At 43.0% G+C, this 13064-nt stretch overlaps 1 protein-coding gene across 1 annotated transcript; it reads left to right on the top strand.

Annotated features, from left to right (window-relative positions):
• Positions 1 to 6938: 6938 nt before the first annotated feature.
• On the top strand, positions 6939 to 9447 carry LOC307129876 (type-2 ice-structuring protein-like). The gene is made up of 6 exons (XM_079822671.1): positions 6939 to 6976; positions 7093 to 7160; positions 7376 to 7470; positions 8632 to 8757; positions 8919 to 9027; positions 9208 to 9447. Exons 2-6 carry the CDS (start codon positions 7100 to 7102, stop codon positions 9273 to 9275), a joined length of 459 nt encoding a protein of 152 aa, XP_079678797.1. The 5' UTR covers positions 6939 to 6976; positions 7093 to 7099; the 3' UTR covers positions 9276 to 9447.
• The last annotated feature ends 3617 nt before the right edge of the window (positions 9448 to 13064 follow it).

The following is a 13064-nucleotide window of genomic DNA, read 5'->3' as shown; positions in this document are numbered from 1 at the left end:
CTGGGGTGTCATGTGTCAGTAGCGTACATCTACCACCAGGCTGATCTATGCTCCCGCCGTATGTCTCAACTTGCCCCCCATCTCGTTCTATGGAGTCAGAAGCATCTGCCCTTCGTGCTGTCCATAGGCCGGGAGTTCTGAACCGGGCAGCCGACGAGCTCTCACGGCTTCAGCCACTTCCGGGAGAATGGAGACTCCATCCCCAGATGTCCAGCTGATTTGGGAACAATTCGGCGACACACAGGTAGATCTGTTTGCCTCCCACGACTCTTCCCATTGCAACCTGTTCTATTCCCTGACCGAAGGCACGCTCGGCACGGATGCACTGGCGCACAGCTGGCCGCGGGGCCTACGCATATGCGTTCCGCCCAGTGAGCCTTCTCGCACAGCTCTTGTGCAAGATCAGGGAAGACAAGGAGCAGGTCCTTCTGGTCGCCCCGTATTGGCACGGCCGGACCTGGTTCCCCGAACTCGTACACCCTGCGACAGCCCCTCCCTGGCCTATTCCTCTGAGACATCCTCACTCAGAGACGGGGCACCCTTTGGCACCCGCGTCCCGATCTTTGGAACCTCCACGTTTTGCATCCTGGTTGGGACGCGGCAGGGCTACCATCACTTCCGCTAGGGCAGAGTCCACACGGCATACCTATGAGTTGAAGTGGAACCTCTTCGTCACCTGGTGTTCTTCCCGCCAAGAAGACCCCTGGAAATGCCCGATCGGGTCTGTGCTCTCGTTCCTCCAAGAAGGGTTGGAGCGAAGGCTGTCTCCCTCCACCCTTAAAGTTTCTGTGGCCGCAATATCTGCCCACCACGATCTCTTGGAGAACAAAAAGGTAAGTCAGCACGACCTGGTCATCAAGGTTCCTGATGGGAGCGAGGAGACTGAATCCTCCTCGCTCTCCCCTCGTACCCTCTTGGGACCTCTCAGTAGTCTTAGATGCTCTGCAGAGGTCCCCCTTTGAGCCTTGCGGTCAGTTGATATTAAGTTCTTGTCTATGACAGAACTTGTCTTGAATATTAAGTTCTTGTCTTGAAGACAGCACTTCTCACTGCATTGGCCTCCATCAAGAGGGTAGGGGACCTGCAAGCATTTTCGGTTGACGAAGCGTGCCTGGATATGTGCCCAAGGTTCCCACCACTCCGTTCAGAGACCAGGTGGTGAACCTGCAAGCGCTGCCTTGGGAGGAGGCAGACCCAGCCTTGGCACTGCTCTGTCCAGTACGCTCCTCCGCGCTTACGTAGACAGGACGCAGTGTTTCAGGACCTCAGACCAGCTCTTTTTCTGTTATGGTGGAAAGCGGAAGGGAAGAGCTCTCTCAAAGCAAAGGCTGTCTCACTGGTTAGTGGACACCATTTTTTTTTGCTTACCAGTAGCAAGGTCGACCATGTCCCCTTGGGGTTAGGGCCCACTCCACTCGGAGTTCACCTTCTCTTGGGCTCTAGCGCACGGCGCCTCGCTAACAGACATCTGCAGAGCTGCAGGCTGGGCGACACCGAACACATTCGCCAGATTCTACAATCTCCGAGTGGAGCCTGTGTCCAACTATGTACTCGTCTCTACTAGTGGCCAGTAATGGACTAGGCTCAGGTGTCTTCGCTTGCTCGCCATTCCACTCCACCGACTGGATACGTGCGATTGTTCTCCTCAGGTGAGCTTCCCGGGAGCCCTGAGTTCCTCCAGCACTGTCGACGCTGACACCAGTAAGTCTGCCCTCTATGAGCCCAGACCTTCGTGTCCGGCCAAGTGCCCCGTGTGCATGGTTCCCCTCCGGCAACCCCCACACGTGTATTTCCACTGTAAGCCTCCTCAGTGAGCAGGTGTCTTTCCCTTGGCAAGTCCCTACCACCCCTGGGGTTAAAAATCCACCTTCGGCTGGTACCCCAGAGTTCTCCATATGCAGCCCTTAGCGGGTCATATGTGTACTCTCTAAGTCCTCCCTACGGGTAGGCATTCTGGCATATCTCCACTGGAATATGCTTCCCAGTGTACCTTGGTATTCCTGTGTTAAGTGGGAGTCCTTCGTCGTACTAGTCTTACGACAGGGCACTTGCACTTACGCAGGGCACTGGAAGACAGCCGAGTGGCTCGATTTCATTGGGACCCCCATTCGTTAGTCACTAACGTTACATCGTAGTGACTGAACGAAAGGGAACGACTTAGTTACGGATGTAACCCTCGTTCCCTGAGGAGGGAACGGAGACGTAACGTCCCTTTGCCACATCCGCTGTACTGCTGGAATGGCCGGGAGTTCAGTCTTGGCTCCTCAGCAGGTAACATAATGCGATTTTGCCCACGTACTTCCTTATATACCCACACGGTATGCATTCCGCATGCCCTTGGCATTGGCACTGCCATTGGGCGTTTTTGAATTCTCAAAGATGATTGGCTTCTAAGCGAAACCCCCATTCGTTAGTCACTAACGTTACGTCTCCATTCCCTCCTCAGGTAACGAGGGTTACATCCGTAACAGAGACATTCTGTAGGCTACACAATCATGGGGAAGACTGCTGACTTGACAGTTGTCCAAAAGACGACAATTTACACCTTGCACAAGGAGGGCAAGACACAAAAAGTCATTGCAAAAAAGGCTGGCTGTTCACAGAGCTGTGTCCAAGCACATTAATAGAGAGGCGAAGGGAAGGAAAAGATGTGGTAGAAAAAAGTGTACAAGCAATAGGGATAACGGCACCCTGGAGAGGATTGTGAAACAAAACCCATTCAAAAATGTGGGGCAGATTCACAAAGAGCAGACTGCAGCTGGAGTCAGTGCTTCAAGAACCACTACGCACAGACGTATGCAAGACATGGGTTTCAGCTGTCGCATTCCTTGTGTCAAGCCACTCTTGAACAACAGACAGCGTCAGAAGCGTCTCGCCTGTGCTAAAGACAAAAAGGAAAAAAAGTGGTCCAAAGTTATGTTCTCTGATGAAAGTAAATTTTGCATTTCCTTTGGAAATCAGGGTCCCAGAGTCTAGAGGAAGAGAGGAGAGGCACACAATCCACATTGCTTGAGGTCCAGAGTAAAGTTTCCACAGTCAGTGATGGTTTGGGGTGCCATGTCATCTGCTGGTGTTGGTCCACTGTGTTTTCTGAGGTCCAAGGTCAACGCAGCCGTATACCAGGAAGTTTTAGAGCACTTCATGCTTCCTGCTGCTGACCAACTTTATGGAGATGCAGATTTCATTTTCCAACAGAACTTGGCATCTGCACACAGTGCCAAAGCAACCAGTACCTGGTTTAAGGACCATGGTATCCCTGTTCTTAATTGGCCAGCAAACTCGCCTGACCTTAACCCCATAGAATTATTGTGAAGAGGAAGATGCGATATGCCAGACCCAACAATGCAGAAGAGCTGAAGGCCACTATCAGAGCAACCTGGGCTCTCATAACACCTGAGCAGTGCCACAGACTGATCGACTCCATGCCACGCCGTATTGCTGCAGAAATTCAGGCATAAGGAGCCCCAAGTATTGAAAGCTGTACATGCTCATACTTTTCATGTTCATACTTTTCAGTTGGCCAAGATTTCTAAAAATCCTTTCTTTGTATACAAGTTTCACTTTTTGAATGGAATTAGTGAAATAAATCAACTTTTTGATGATATTCTAATTATAATTATACCAGCACCTGTATATAGATGAGCCCCAGCTGCCTCCTCGGGTCTTTTGTTTTCAGACCACTCTGTGTATGTGTGTGTCAAAAACTTCTCTATCTTGAAACTCTACTTCAGATCTGTTGTTAGGAGTTAGTTTTCAACTGGCAGTGTGCAGATGTCTCTCTTTCTCATCTCTGAACATCAAAGTGAAAAGAGTTTAAGCCAAAAGAAATCGAAACAGTTGAAAATGAGTTAGCAGGTTAAGCGTTGTGTCCCTCCATGTTCTCGCCCGATGGCAGACGTGGATACACATGATTACTGCTTTGTGTGTTTGGGGGAGGATCATGCGGTTGCTGAGCATGAGGACCTTTTACAGTCAAAATGCTTTGTTCTCGTCTTGGCTACTTTCAGTCCGCACTTCCATCGTGGGGCTCCTGAATGGATTTGGCTGACAAGCAAGAGACGGGTCCGTCCCTTTCACTTGCTCGTTCACCAGATCCACACGTTTCCTCACGTGATCCTGAAGCGCATTCCGGTGCTTCTTCGGCTCATGCGGGGGACGATGATTATCAATCTCTTGGGTCTGCGGACTTCAAGCAGCCTGCCTCTGATCGTTCCTCGCACGATAGTAAATCCGCCGCGGAATTAATCGAGGTGGTTAATCGCATTGTGGCCAGGTTACAGCTTGACTGGCCCCCGTGAACAAGAGACCCCCAAACGCAGTAAGCTTGAGGATAGGTTTCTGTCCGGTGGCAGGGGGAGAGACAACAACATCAGTCTCTCCCTTTCTTCGAGGACCTCCATGACAAACTATCAAAGACACATACTTTGTAAAGTACATATAATAAGTAAATCATATACTTCACGTGTTTTTGTGCCCTCGATGTCGACCTTTTCGACTATCATGGGTGCGAAATCACGTGGGTAGGCAGAGATGCCCCAGGTCTCTCGCCTGGGTCTGCATCTTCGTTAAAGAGCCCTACCCTCCCCACGAAGCCTTGCAGAACAACTTCGGCTCTCATGGGTAAAGCTTATCAATCTGCAGGTCAGGCTTGTGCTGTGCTGCACACTATGGCTGTGTTACAGGCATACCAGGCTGACCTCTTGAAGTTTTTTAGTGTGCAGGGGGGGAATGAGGAAGCTTTCTCTAAGCTTCGTTGAGCCACAGACCTGTCTCTTCGTGCCACCAAGCAAATGGCCCATGCTATCAGCTGTTCAATATCTGCTGTGGTGAGCACGGAGAGACATCTGTGGTTTAATCTGTCTGGCATAAAAGTTTTCTTCTTGATGCCCCGATCATCCCAATTTCATTTTCTGTTTGGTGACTTGGTTAACTCTGTAGTTGCCAGATACAGAGAAGTGAAAAAAACGAGGAAGCGTTTGTTCAGTTTCTCCAACCAGAGAAGACTATTACCCATAAGAACTACACGGACCCTAGCGGCATGTTTGTTTCTGTGTCAGCATTGCCATTCATCACGACAGATAATTAACATAGAGCAAGTGATATGTGCCTGTAACTTTTTCAAGTTACATGACTAGATATGGGGCTTATGCTAACAAACATAAGCTACAGAATGGACTTATGAAGGTTTAAATTTGTATTATGTGAGAGTTATTAGAACTCTCAAAGATGGAACTGTTGGATTACAAATTTAATTTCTTTAAAAATTAAGTTGTAGTAACTTTGGAAATTGGGTAGTGGATTCGTGCCCCTGTGCCAACAATCTTTATACGCAGCAGTGATAGATCAGATTATTTTACTGACTTTTACTGATTTGATGACTTTGAATTTAGTTCAGCAAAATGAAATAATCTTTATGTCATTTTGTTCATTTGAGCGGATGATATATATTTTTTAGCTGATTGAGATATACACGATACATACACTGGCGGACTCGTACGGCCGTTGAGCGGTATATTTAACAGGTTAATATAGTTCAACAAAGTAGCTCATTGGCCTACAACCGTAGGTGTTGTTGTTGTTGTTGTGCAGTCATTGAGCATCTCGTCCTTGGGTGCTTTTCCCGTACAACAACGTAGCTCACTGCTTAACTACCATAGTACGATGCATCGTAGAAGAAATAAACTAGCTAGTCATGGCTGTTTCCTGAAACCGTATTGTTGCTAATTTTTCGTTCAACCACGTTGGTTAATGATGTCACGCAGGTAGTGGAGTAATAACTTATTTTAATGAATCCGTTTAAGGTTGAAATAATGCTAGATTTTTTGCTATAAATTATGAACATGGCATCTGAGGACTAATTCAAATTTTCAGATTCAATCATAGGCTCGTCCTTACGTACTAGAGCATGTACACACATGCATATTCTTTCAAAACAGTGCTTTAAATCTCTTGACAAACTAAAAGACGTAAATGACATTTGTATGTATTCTAAATAAAAGATACAGGTTGTACTGAATGTCAGCCTGCTTATTTTGCTCAAGATACGCAACTTTGCGATGCTGTTTGCGAACGTTCGTCGGAACGATGGTTTCGGGAAACACCAACTCGTTGAACTATGCTGATAACGACGGAACTTGCGACCATAGTTGGCTAACGATGCTTTCGGGAAACGCACCCCTGAACAGTTCAAAGATCAGCGATCAGCCCAGGTGCTTCTGTCGCTACCTTCCGTTGTGTTTGATTGAGAGTCAATATTTTCATAATGTAGGCCTTTATTTAATTTTGTCAGTACATTAGATGGGTAGCAAAGTAAAAAAAAAAAAATTTTGAATTGTCTTTCTTCCTTAGATCAGACAACACATTAGGATTTCTAAAACTGTTTATATAGAAGAAAATGACTATAATTCAAATATTTATTGGAGAAATCAATTAACAATTACCCTCGCACACCTGCAGCATAGGTGCGTAGGAGAAAGGACTAAAAAAGTAACAGGCCTGATGAAGGTCATGGGACCGAAACATTGCAGCAAATAAAGCTTTTGCAAGTGGATCGTGTGCGAGACTTTCTTCTGTTTTTTTTTATATATATATATATATATATATATATATATATATATATATATATATATATATATATATATATATATATATATATATATATATATATATATATTTAATAGGGAAAATGTCCCTTATGACTAATATTTAACTTGACTATGAACATTTAAAATACTTAAAATAAATATTTAGTTAAACTAACATTTACATTTCTACAGGCTCATCTTACCCTGTCCTCCAATATTTGGATTTTATTTCATGTTTACAAAAGTCTACATATCAAATGATAATATATCATATTTCATCCTTGTGTCTTAGCATATACACACTTGACATTAAGGAAATTATAAAAGCAGGGCTGTTTCTGAAACTTCACCCAATCTTCCTCTGAGATTCTAAAGGCAACAACCAAACCAAGGTGAGTTTTTGGAACGAAAACCTACTGAATAACATTTCTAAAGTATTTTTGTGTTTTGTCTTATATTAAGAAGCCACAGTGTGCAGCATATACCTTTTCCTGCTTATTCATTTCAGGTTAATCATGGCAATGCTGAGAAGTTTTCTGCTACTTTTTATTATCTTCTCCATGGGGAATGCAAAAAGTAAGACATTTATTCGTAAAAACATTTGTTAAAAATTCATAATTTTAAAAGCATTTAGGAAATATACAATATTCAATTGATGAATATTTGCATGATTAAAGAGCAATTTACAGTGTCACATAATCACATAAACATAAAATAAGCTACATGAAAATATAATAATTAAAATTGCTGTGAATGTTTCAAAAGCCCTAACATTTATGCACTTGATGCAGTTGATTTAGTTGAAAGATGCACCTATGGATGGACAAATTTTGGACTCCGGTGCTACAAGTTCTTCCCTCAGTCGGTTAACTGGGTTACAGCACAGGTAATGTGTTAGTTACAAGGGGATTTGGTCACACTTTACATTAGGTGTCTTTAAGGCAAGGCAAGTTTATTTATATAGCACATTTCATACACAATTGTAATTCAAAGTGCTTTACATAGAAAAGGTATTAAAATAATGATAAAATAATCACAACATATGCATAAGAAATAAAAATCCTGAATCACTAATTTCGAGGCATCCCTGTCTGGAATGGGAAAGACTGAGAGACAGGTTTGTGATTTTACTCTAGAACTTTTTGGCAGTGTCTAGTGTCTTTTCTCTCTCAGAGGTGGCAATCCCAGCTGCAATGTGCACCTCACCCCATTTAATAAATAAATAGAACATGGTCACAGTATGTTAGACCAAACCATGTGGTTTTTATGTTATATTCTTTAATTTGGAACTTACCGGGGTAGGTATTAAGCATCATCCGCCTCATCACCTCTCTTACATGAGAGCGAGCATTATGCGTCACCGGCACGGGCCCCTGTACTAGCTTATCTTTAGAAAGCAAAACATCAGCTTTGAGTTCTTTCAGAATGTCAACACCAATTATTGTCCCAACAGTATTTTTCCCCACCCAGAATTCAGTCCAATACACCTTTTCAGAATCTATATCTAGAATCTGTATCTATTTTTATTTTGTTTAACTAATAACTACATCAAATAAATAAATAAATAAGGTACAGTACAGTGTACTTATAGTGTTGATGCTGTATTGTAAAACACTTTGGTGGTATGTTGGCGTGTTGGTGGTATGGGTAGGTTTAAGAGTGGGTTAAGGTGTAAGGCAAGGGTCAACAGTTTAATCATCGATCTAATTACAGAAATTAATTACAGCTGTAATAACATGCAGGTATTTTTTAATATAAGTACAATGTGGAAACATGTATAAGCAATAAGTTCACTGAATCAAATTATTAATAGAAATTAGTTAGTACAGTGGTAGTTAGAGACATCTAATAGAAAGTGAACGGTAAATTTTATCATTTTTTTAAAGTAAAGCTTTATTTTCTTCAAAAAAACAAACAAAAAAATGATACTGGGCAAATAATCAATCACTCAGACTTTGTTTGAAAATGACTAAAATGTTGTTTAAAAAGTCACTTATGCTTTATGATAAAAATATTCGATTTTGCAAAAAAAAATCTGTCTTTTTAGAAAAACTGCCAAAGTCTTGGTGCGGATCTCGCTTCTGTGCATAGTAAAGCGGAAAATGATTTCCTGCTGGGTCTGTTGCCTTCTTCTTCCACACGTGCCTGGATTGGTGCTCATGATGGAGAAATAGTAAGTTAAATTGTGTGTCCTAAAGAGATCTGTTTGTCTAAACTGAAATTTCTGTGTTACACAGTAAATGCTAAATTTCTAATGAATCTGAACTTAATTAGCTTCTTACTGAAGTCTGAGTACAGTCGTGCACTCTTATGATCACTGTCTTTGCTCTTTAGGAAGGACAGTGGTTGTGGAATGATGGATCTGAGTATGACTTTAAAAACTGGTGCTCTGCAGAACCTAACAACCAGGGTGTTGAGAACTGTCTGGAGATCAGCGTGACCTGTGAGAATACAATCTGATTTTTGAATACTTTTTGAATTTTAAATTATAGTATTTTAAATTATAATTCAAAATACTATAATTTCATATCATACACTAACATGTAATGGCTTGTTTTTTCTTTTTTAATTCTAACACGACTATAATGATCAGAATAACTTGTATAATGTTTCCACCCTACAGCTAACCGTTGCTGGAACGATATACCCTGTTCATTCCTGACAAACTCCATTTGTGTTACGGACCTGTGAGATCATATGCAGTCATCCTGCACCACAGTTACTTTGATTGTACACCTTCTAATCTTATCTTGTCTTTGATATTCTTATCTCAAAAATGTGTATTCTCCATTTAAATATTTTCTACATTTTGATCTCTTCTCAATACCTTCTCTGAAACACTCCTCTTATCAATAAAAGCATTAATAAAGAAAATCATGTGTTGTGGAGTTCAATCAAATTAATGTATAAACATATTAGAATATTGTATAGCAAGGTTTGAGGATATGGTTATTATAATGGCATCACAAGGGAGGGGTTTATGCAAATTGCACAAAGCTGCTTCATCATTGACAAACACTAGAAGACATTTGCGTGTTTGCTTCCTACGATGGATTGTAAGCAAATATGAATCTCATTCAGGGCACTTTTTGTTTTCTGTCTTATAAAATATCCCATTACTATTTCAGAGTGAAAAACCTCTGCAAAACGAATCAGTGATCGAGTGAACTGTCTGAACGAATCAAACTGAAATCCCAAACAATTAAAGATAATTTTCTAAACCTGTTTGACCGATTGGATCAATAGTGATTAATTCACTATTCTGGCATTGCTAGTTCTGATTCTAAACAGCTGATAGAAAATACACAGGACATGATTCCTGAAATATTATCAGAAAGAAAATAATTCTCAGGTCAGAATAGGGCAAACATCAGTGAAGTATTAATCAGAAAAACACACAGGACATGATTCCTGAGTACTTTATGACCTTGCAAACTTTGGTCCACACCAAGAAAACAGCAGAGGTGACACAGAGTCGAAATACAGAAGAAAACCCACAGAGACTGTTTTTTACATATGAACGGCATCAAATCATTCAAAAGGGATGAAAGCCAGACTTATAATCAAACACCCTTCAAATGCATAATTCTATATCATGTGTACAACCAATATACGTGACCTTTTATGCTTAAAACTCACTCACAATTCATGTAATTGTTATAACTATTGAATGCTTGATTGAAAGTGTACCATGTTTGGTATGAGTGTAAGGGTGTACTCACACTAGCCAGTTTGAACCGTGCCCGAGTGCGTTTGACCACCAAAGCGCGGTTCGTTTGACTAGTGTGAGTGCTCCGAACCGTGCCCGGGCGCGGCTCGATTAGCCGGCCCTGGCCCGCTTGGAAGAGGTGGGCCAGAGCACGGTTCAGTTGGACTCGGGCGCGGTTCGCATGCAGTGTGAGCGCTAACCGCGCCGGAGCATGGAACAGCTGTGTGCTATCATTACGATAGCAAACACCAAACTATTACTACTTGGATACACTTTTCAATTAATTCAATTATATTTAGGTTTATAATGGTTCTGGTTCTCATCTTATTGATGAACATGAATTGAAGTTTGCGGGTAAAGCTGCAAATCCCTCATCAAAGTCAGCTGCCTACGTAATAATCTTCTGATACGTGCAGTGCAATCAAGTGAAAATCGCAGCGCGGCATAAATGATAAATGTATTAGGCAGTCTATTAGCGAAAGCGCTTTTCTTCCTGTCTTCTTCAAAACAAAAAGTTGCATCGTGAATGAAGCGTGCTCCGGCCCGGTACGTTAAGTGCAATGTGAGTGCAGGCCAGCGGGGGAGTGGGGAGGGGGGGTAATCGCGCTCGGGCACGGTACAAGGCAACCGTGCCTAGTGTGAGTACACCCTAAATCTGTTCATAATTCAGAAGATGGCTTGATTGTGGTTGAGGTGGTAATGTGGCCATGCTGCGAAGCGTGGAGAGGTTCTCCTATCACACACTATACAGACTGCGAGAGAGCATAGTCTGGCCGTATAGAGATGGCCTGGGACAGACAGACCTGGCCCTCCCGTGAGGACAGCAGCCTGGCACAGCAGCTCGCACTGCAGCCCGGGAGTGACGGAAACTGCTGCACTTCCTCACAGAATGCCCAAAATATCAAAATATCAGAGACTTATATTACCCCAAAATCAGGCCTTGTCCACAGTAATACGTTTTCGTTTGAAAACACATCTTTTTCTCTCCATTTTGGGCTTCCGTCCACACTAGTTTGTCCTGCAAACTACAGATCCACTGCCCCGGGCTGCGTTTCCCAAAAGCATCATGAGCTAAATGATAAATGGTAAATAGACTGCATTTATATAGTGCTTTCAACAGACCCATGGCCACCAAAGCACTTTACATATTGCCTCACATTCACCCATTCATACACTCTTTCATACACAATGGCGGTGTCAGCCATGCAAGGCGCCATCCAGCTCGTCAGGAGCAGCTGGGGTTAGGTGTCTTGCTCATGGACACCTCAACACTTGGTCAGATGGAACCGGGGATAGAACCACCAACCTTCCGGGTTAGTAGACAACATACATGAAACACTGAGCCAGCTAAGTAGATCGTAAAGCCTTTACCACCAATGGTCTCTACGATCAACTTAGCTCACAATGCTTTTGAGAAATGCAGCCCTGAACAGTGGATCTGTAGTTCCCAGCATGTGCGTTTAAAGAGCTAATAAAATATTTCAACTCAGATCAATATTTCATGTCTAATTATTTACTTTTGTGTAGGGTTGGGTACCGAAATCCGGTTCCAATATGGCACCGGTACTTATATAACCGGTATGTACCGGACCGAATCAGAACGCAGATTTCGGTCCTCATTTCGGTGCCAAAATTCAAACGTGCTTTCGCGTGCTTTGGCTGGCACCGAGCCAGAGACAGACGCTCAGCGCTGGTCACATCACAACTCATGACAACTATTCAGTGTTTTAAACCACATCATGTTTATTCCAGGTTTCAGACATTTAAATGCTCATAAGTAGGCTACTAGCAAAAAACACACACTGATGTCTATGAAAGCGGCAATGACAATCCTTTCAGGCAGACATGGGGACTTGTGACTTGGTGACTTGGACTCGAGTCGACTCGAGTCGCTATTTTTATGACTTGTGACTTGACTTGACAAAAAATTAAATACTTGAGACTTGACTCGGACTTGGAAGTTAAAGACTCGGGACTTGACTTGACTTGAGACACGATGACTTGAATGACTTGAATGTTAATCACATCATGTTTTCAGTTTGAATATAAAATATATAAATTATTTTTAAAAACAAAGTTGCCCCAGCTGGAGCGCAGGCTGAGAATAGCGTTGTCATGACTGGATCACGACACTATCATCAGTCATGCCCTCTCGTACGCACACCACGCCCACTTAGATCAGATATCACATCAACATGTCAGCCGGAGGGGTACCGAGGGTCATCGCTTTCGGCTTCAACAATTATTAGAAAGATGGCAAAAGACGAACATGCAACATTAAAATCACAGACAGCCAGACGACAACCTCCAATTTCGTCCGTCATTTGAAGAGCCATTCTGCCCAGTAAGTGCTTGTCAATTTGTTAATGTTATCTGGTTAGTTGGTAGTTAGCAAATGTAATAATAGCTAAAGTAGCCACTAGCCCAGGGGTCACCAACATGGTGCCCGCTGGCACCAGGTCGCCCGCAAGGAGTTGACCGCGGGTCTGTTCTAAAAATAGCTCATTGTAGCAGATGTGTTCAGACGCTTCCGTGTTTAATTAAACGCAGGGCTACAGAAGTAAGCAGAGTATATACTAGTGTCTGTAAATATTAAACTACAAAATACTCCTGCATGTTCTGCGTCTGTGTGGATGACGGGCGCCGCGCGCGCACTCGCTCTTGTAGTCTCTGCTGTGTGTAGTCTCTGCCGATACGAACGCATAAACCGTCACTTCATGAGAATTTACTGTTTCATTTGAGAAAACTGGGTGCGTCTCATTCAGCTCCTG

This window comes from Gobio gobio, assembly GCF_949357685.1.
Source record: "Gobio gobio genome assembly, chromosome: 8".
Classification (NCBI taxonomy): domain Eukaryota; kingdom Metazoa; phylum Chordata; class Actinopteri; order Cypriniformes; family Gobionidae; genus Gobio; species Gobio gobio.
Note: the sequence above shows the minus strand (reverse complement) of the source record. Positions and strands in the feature narration are given on the sequence as shown.

Coding starts and splice junctions, on each gene's coding strand:
- LOC307129876 (XM_079822671.1), top strand. CDS start 7,100: ATGGCAATGCTGAGAAGTTTTCTGCTACTTTTTATTATCTTCTCCATG. Junction 7,471..8,631: donor TTAACTGGGTTACAGCACAG/GTAATGTGTTAG, acceptor CTGTCTTTTTAG/AAAAACTGCCAAAGTCTTGG. Junction 8,758..8,918: donor GTGCTCATGATGGAGAAATA/GTAAGTTAAATT, acceptor TTTGCTCTTTAG/GAAGGACAGTGGTTGTGGAA.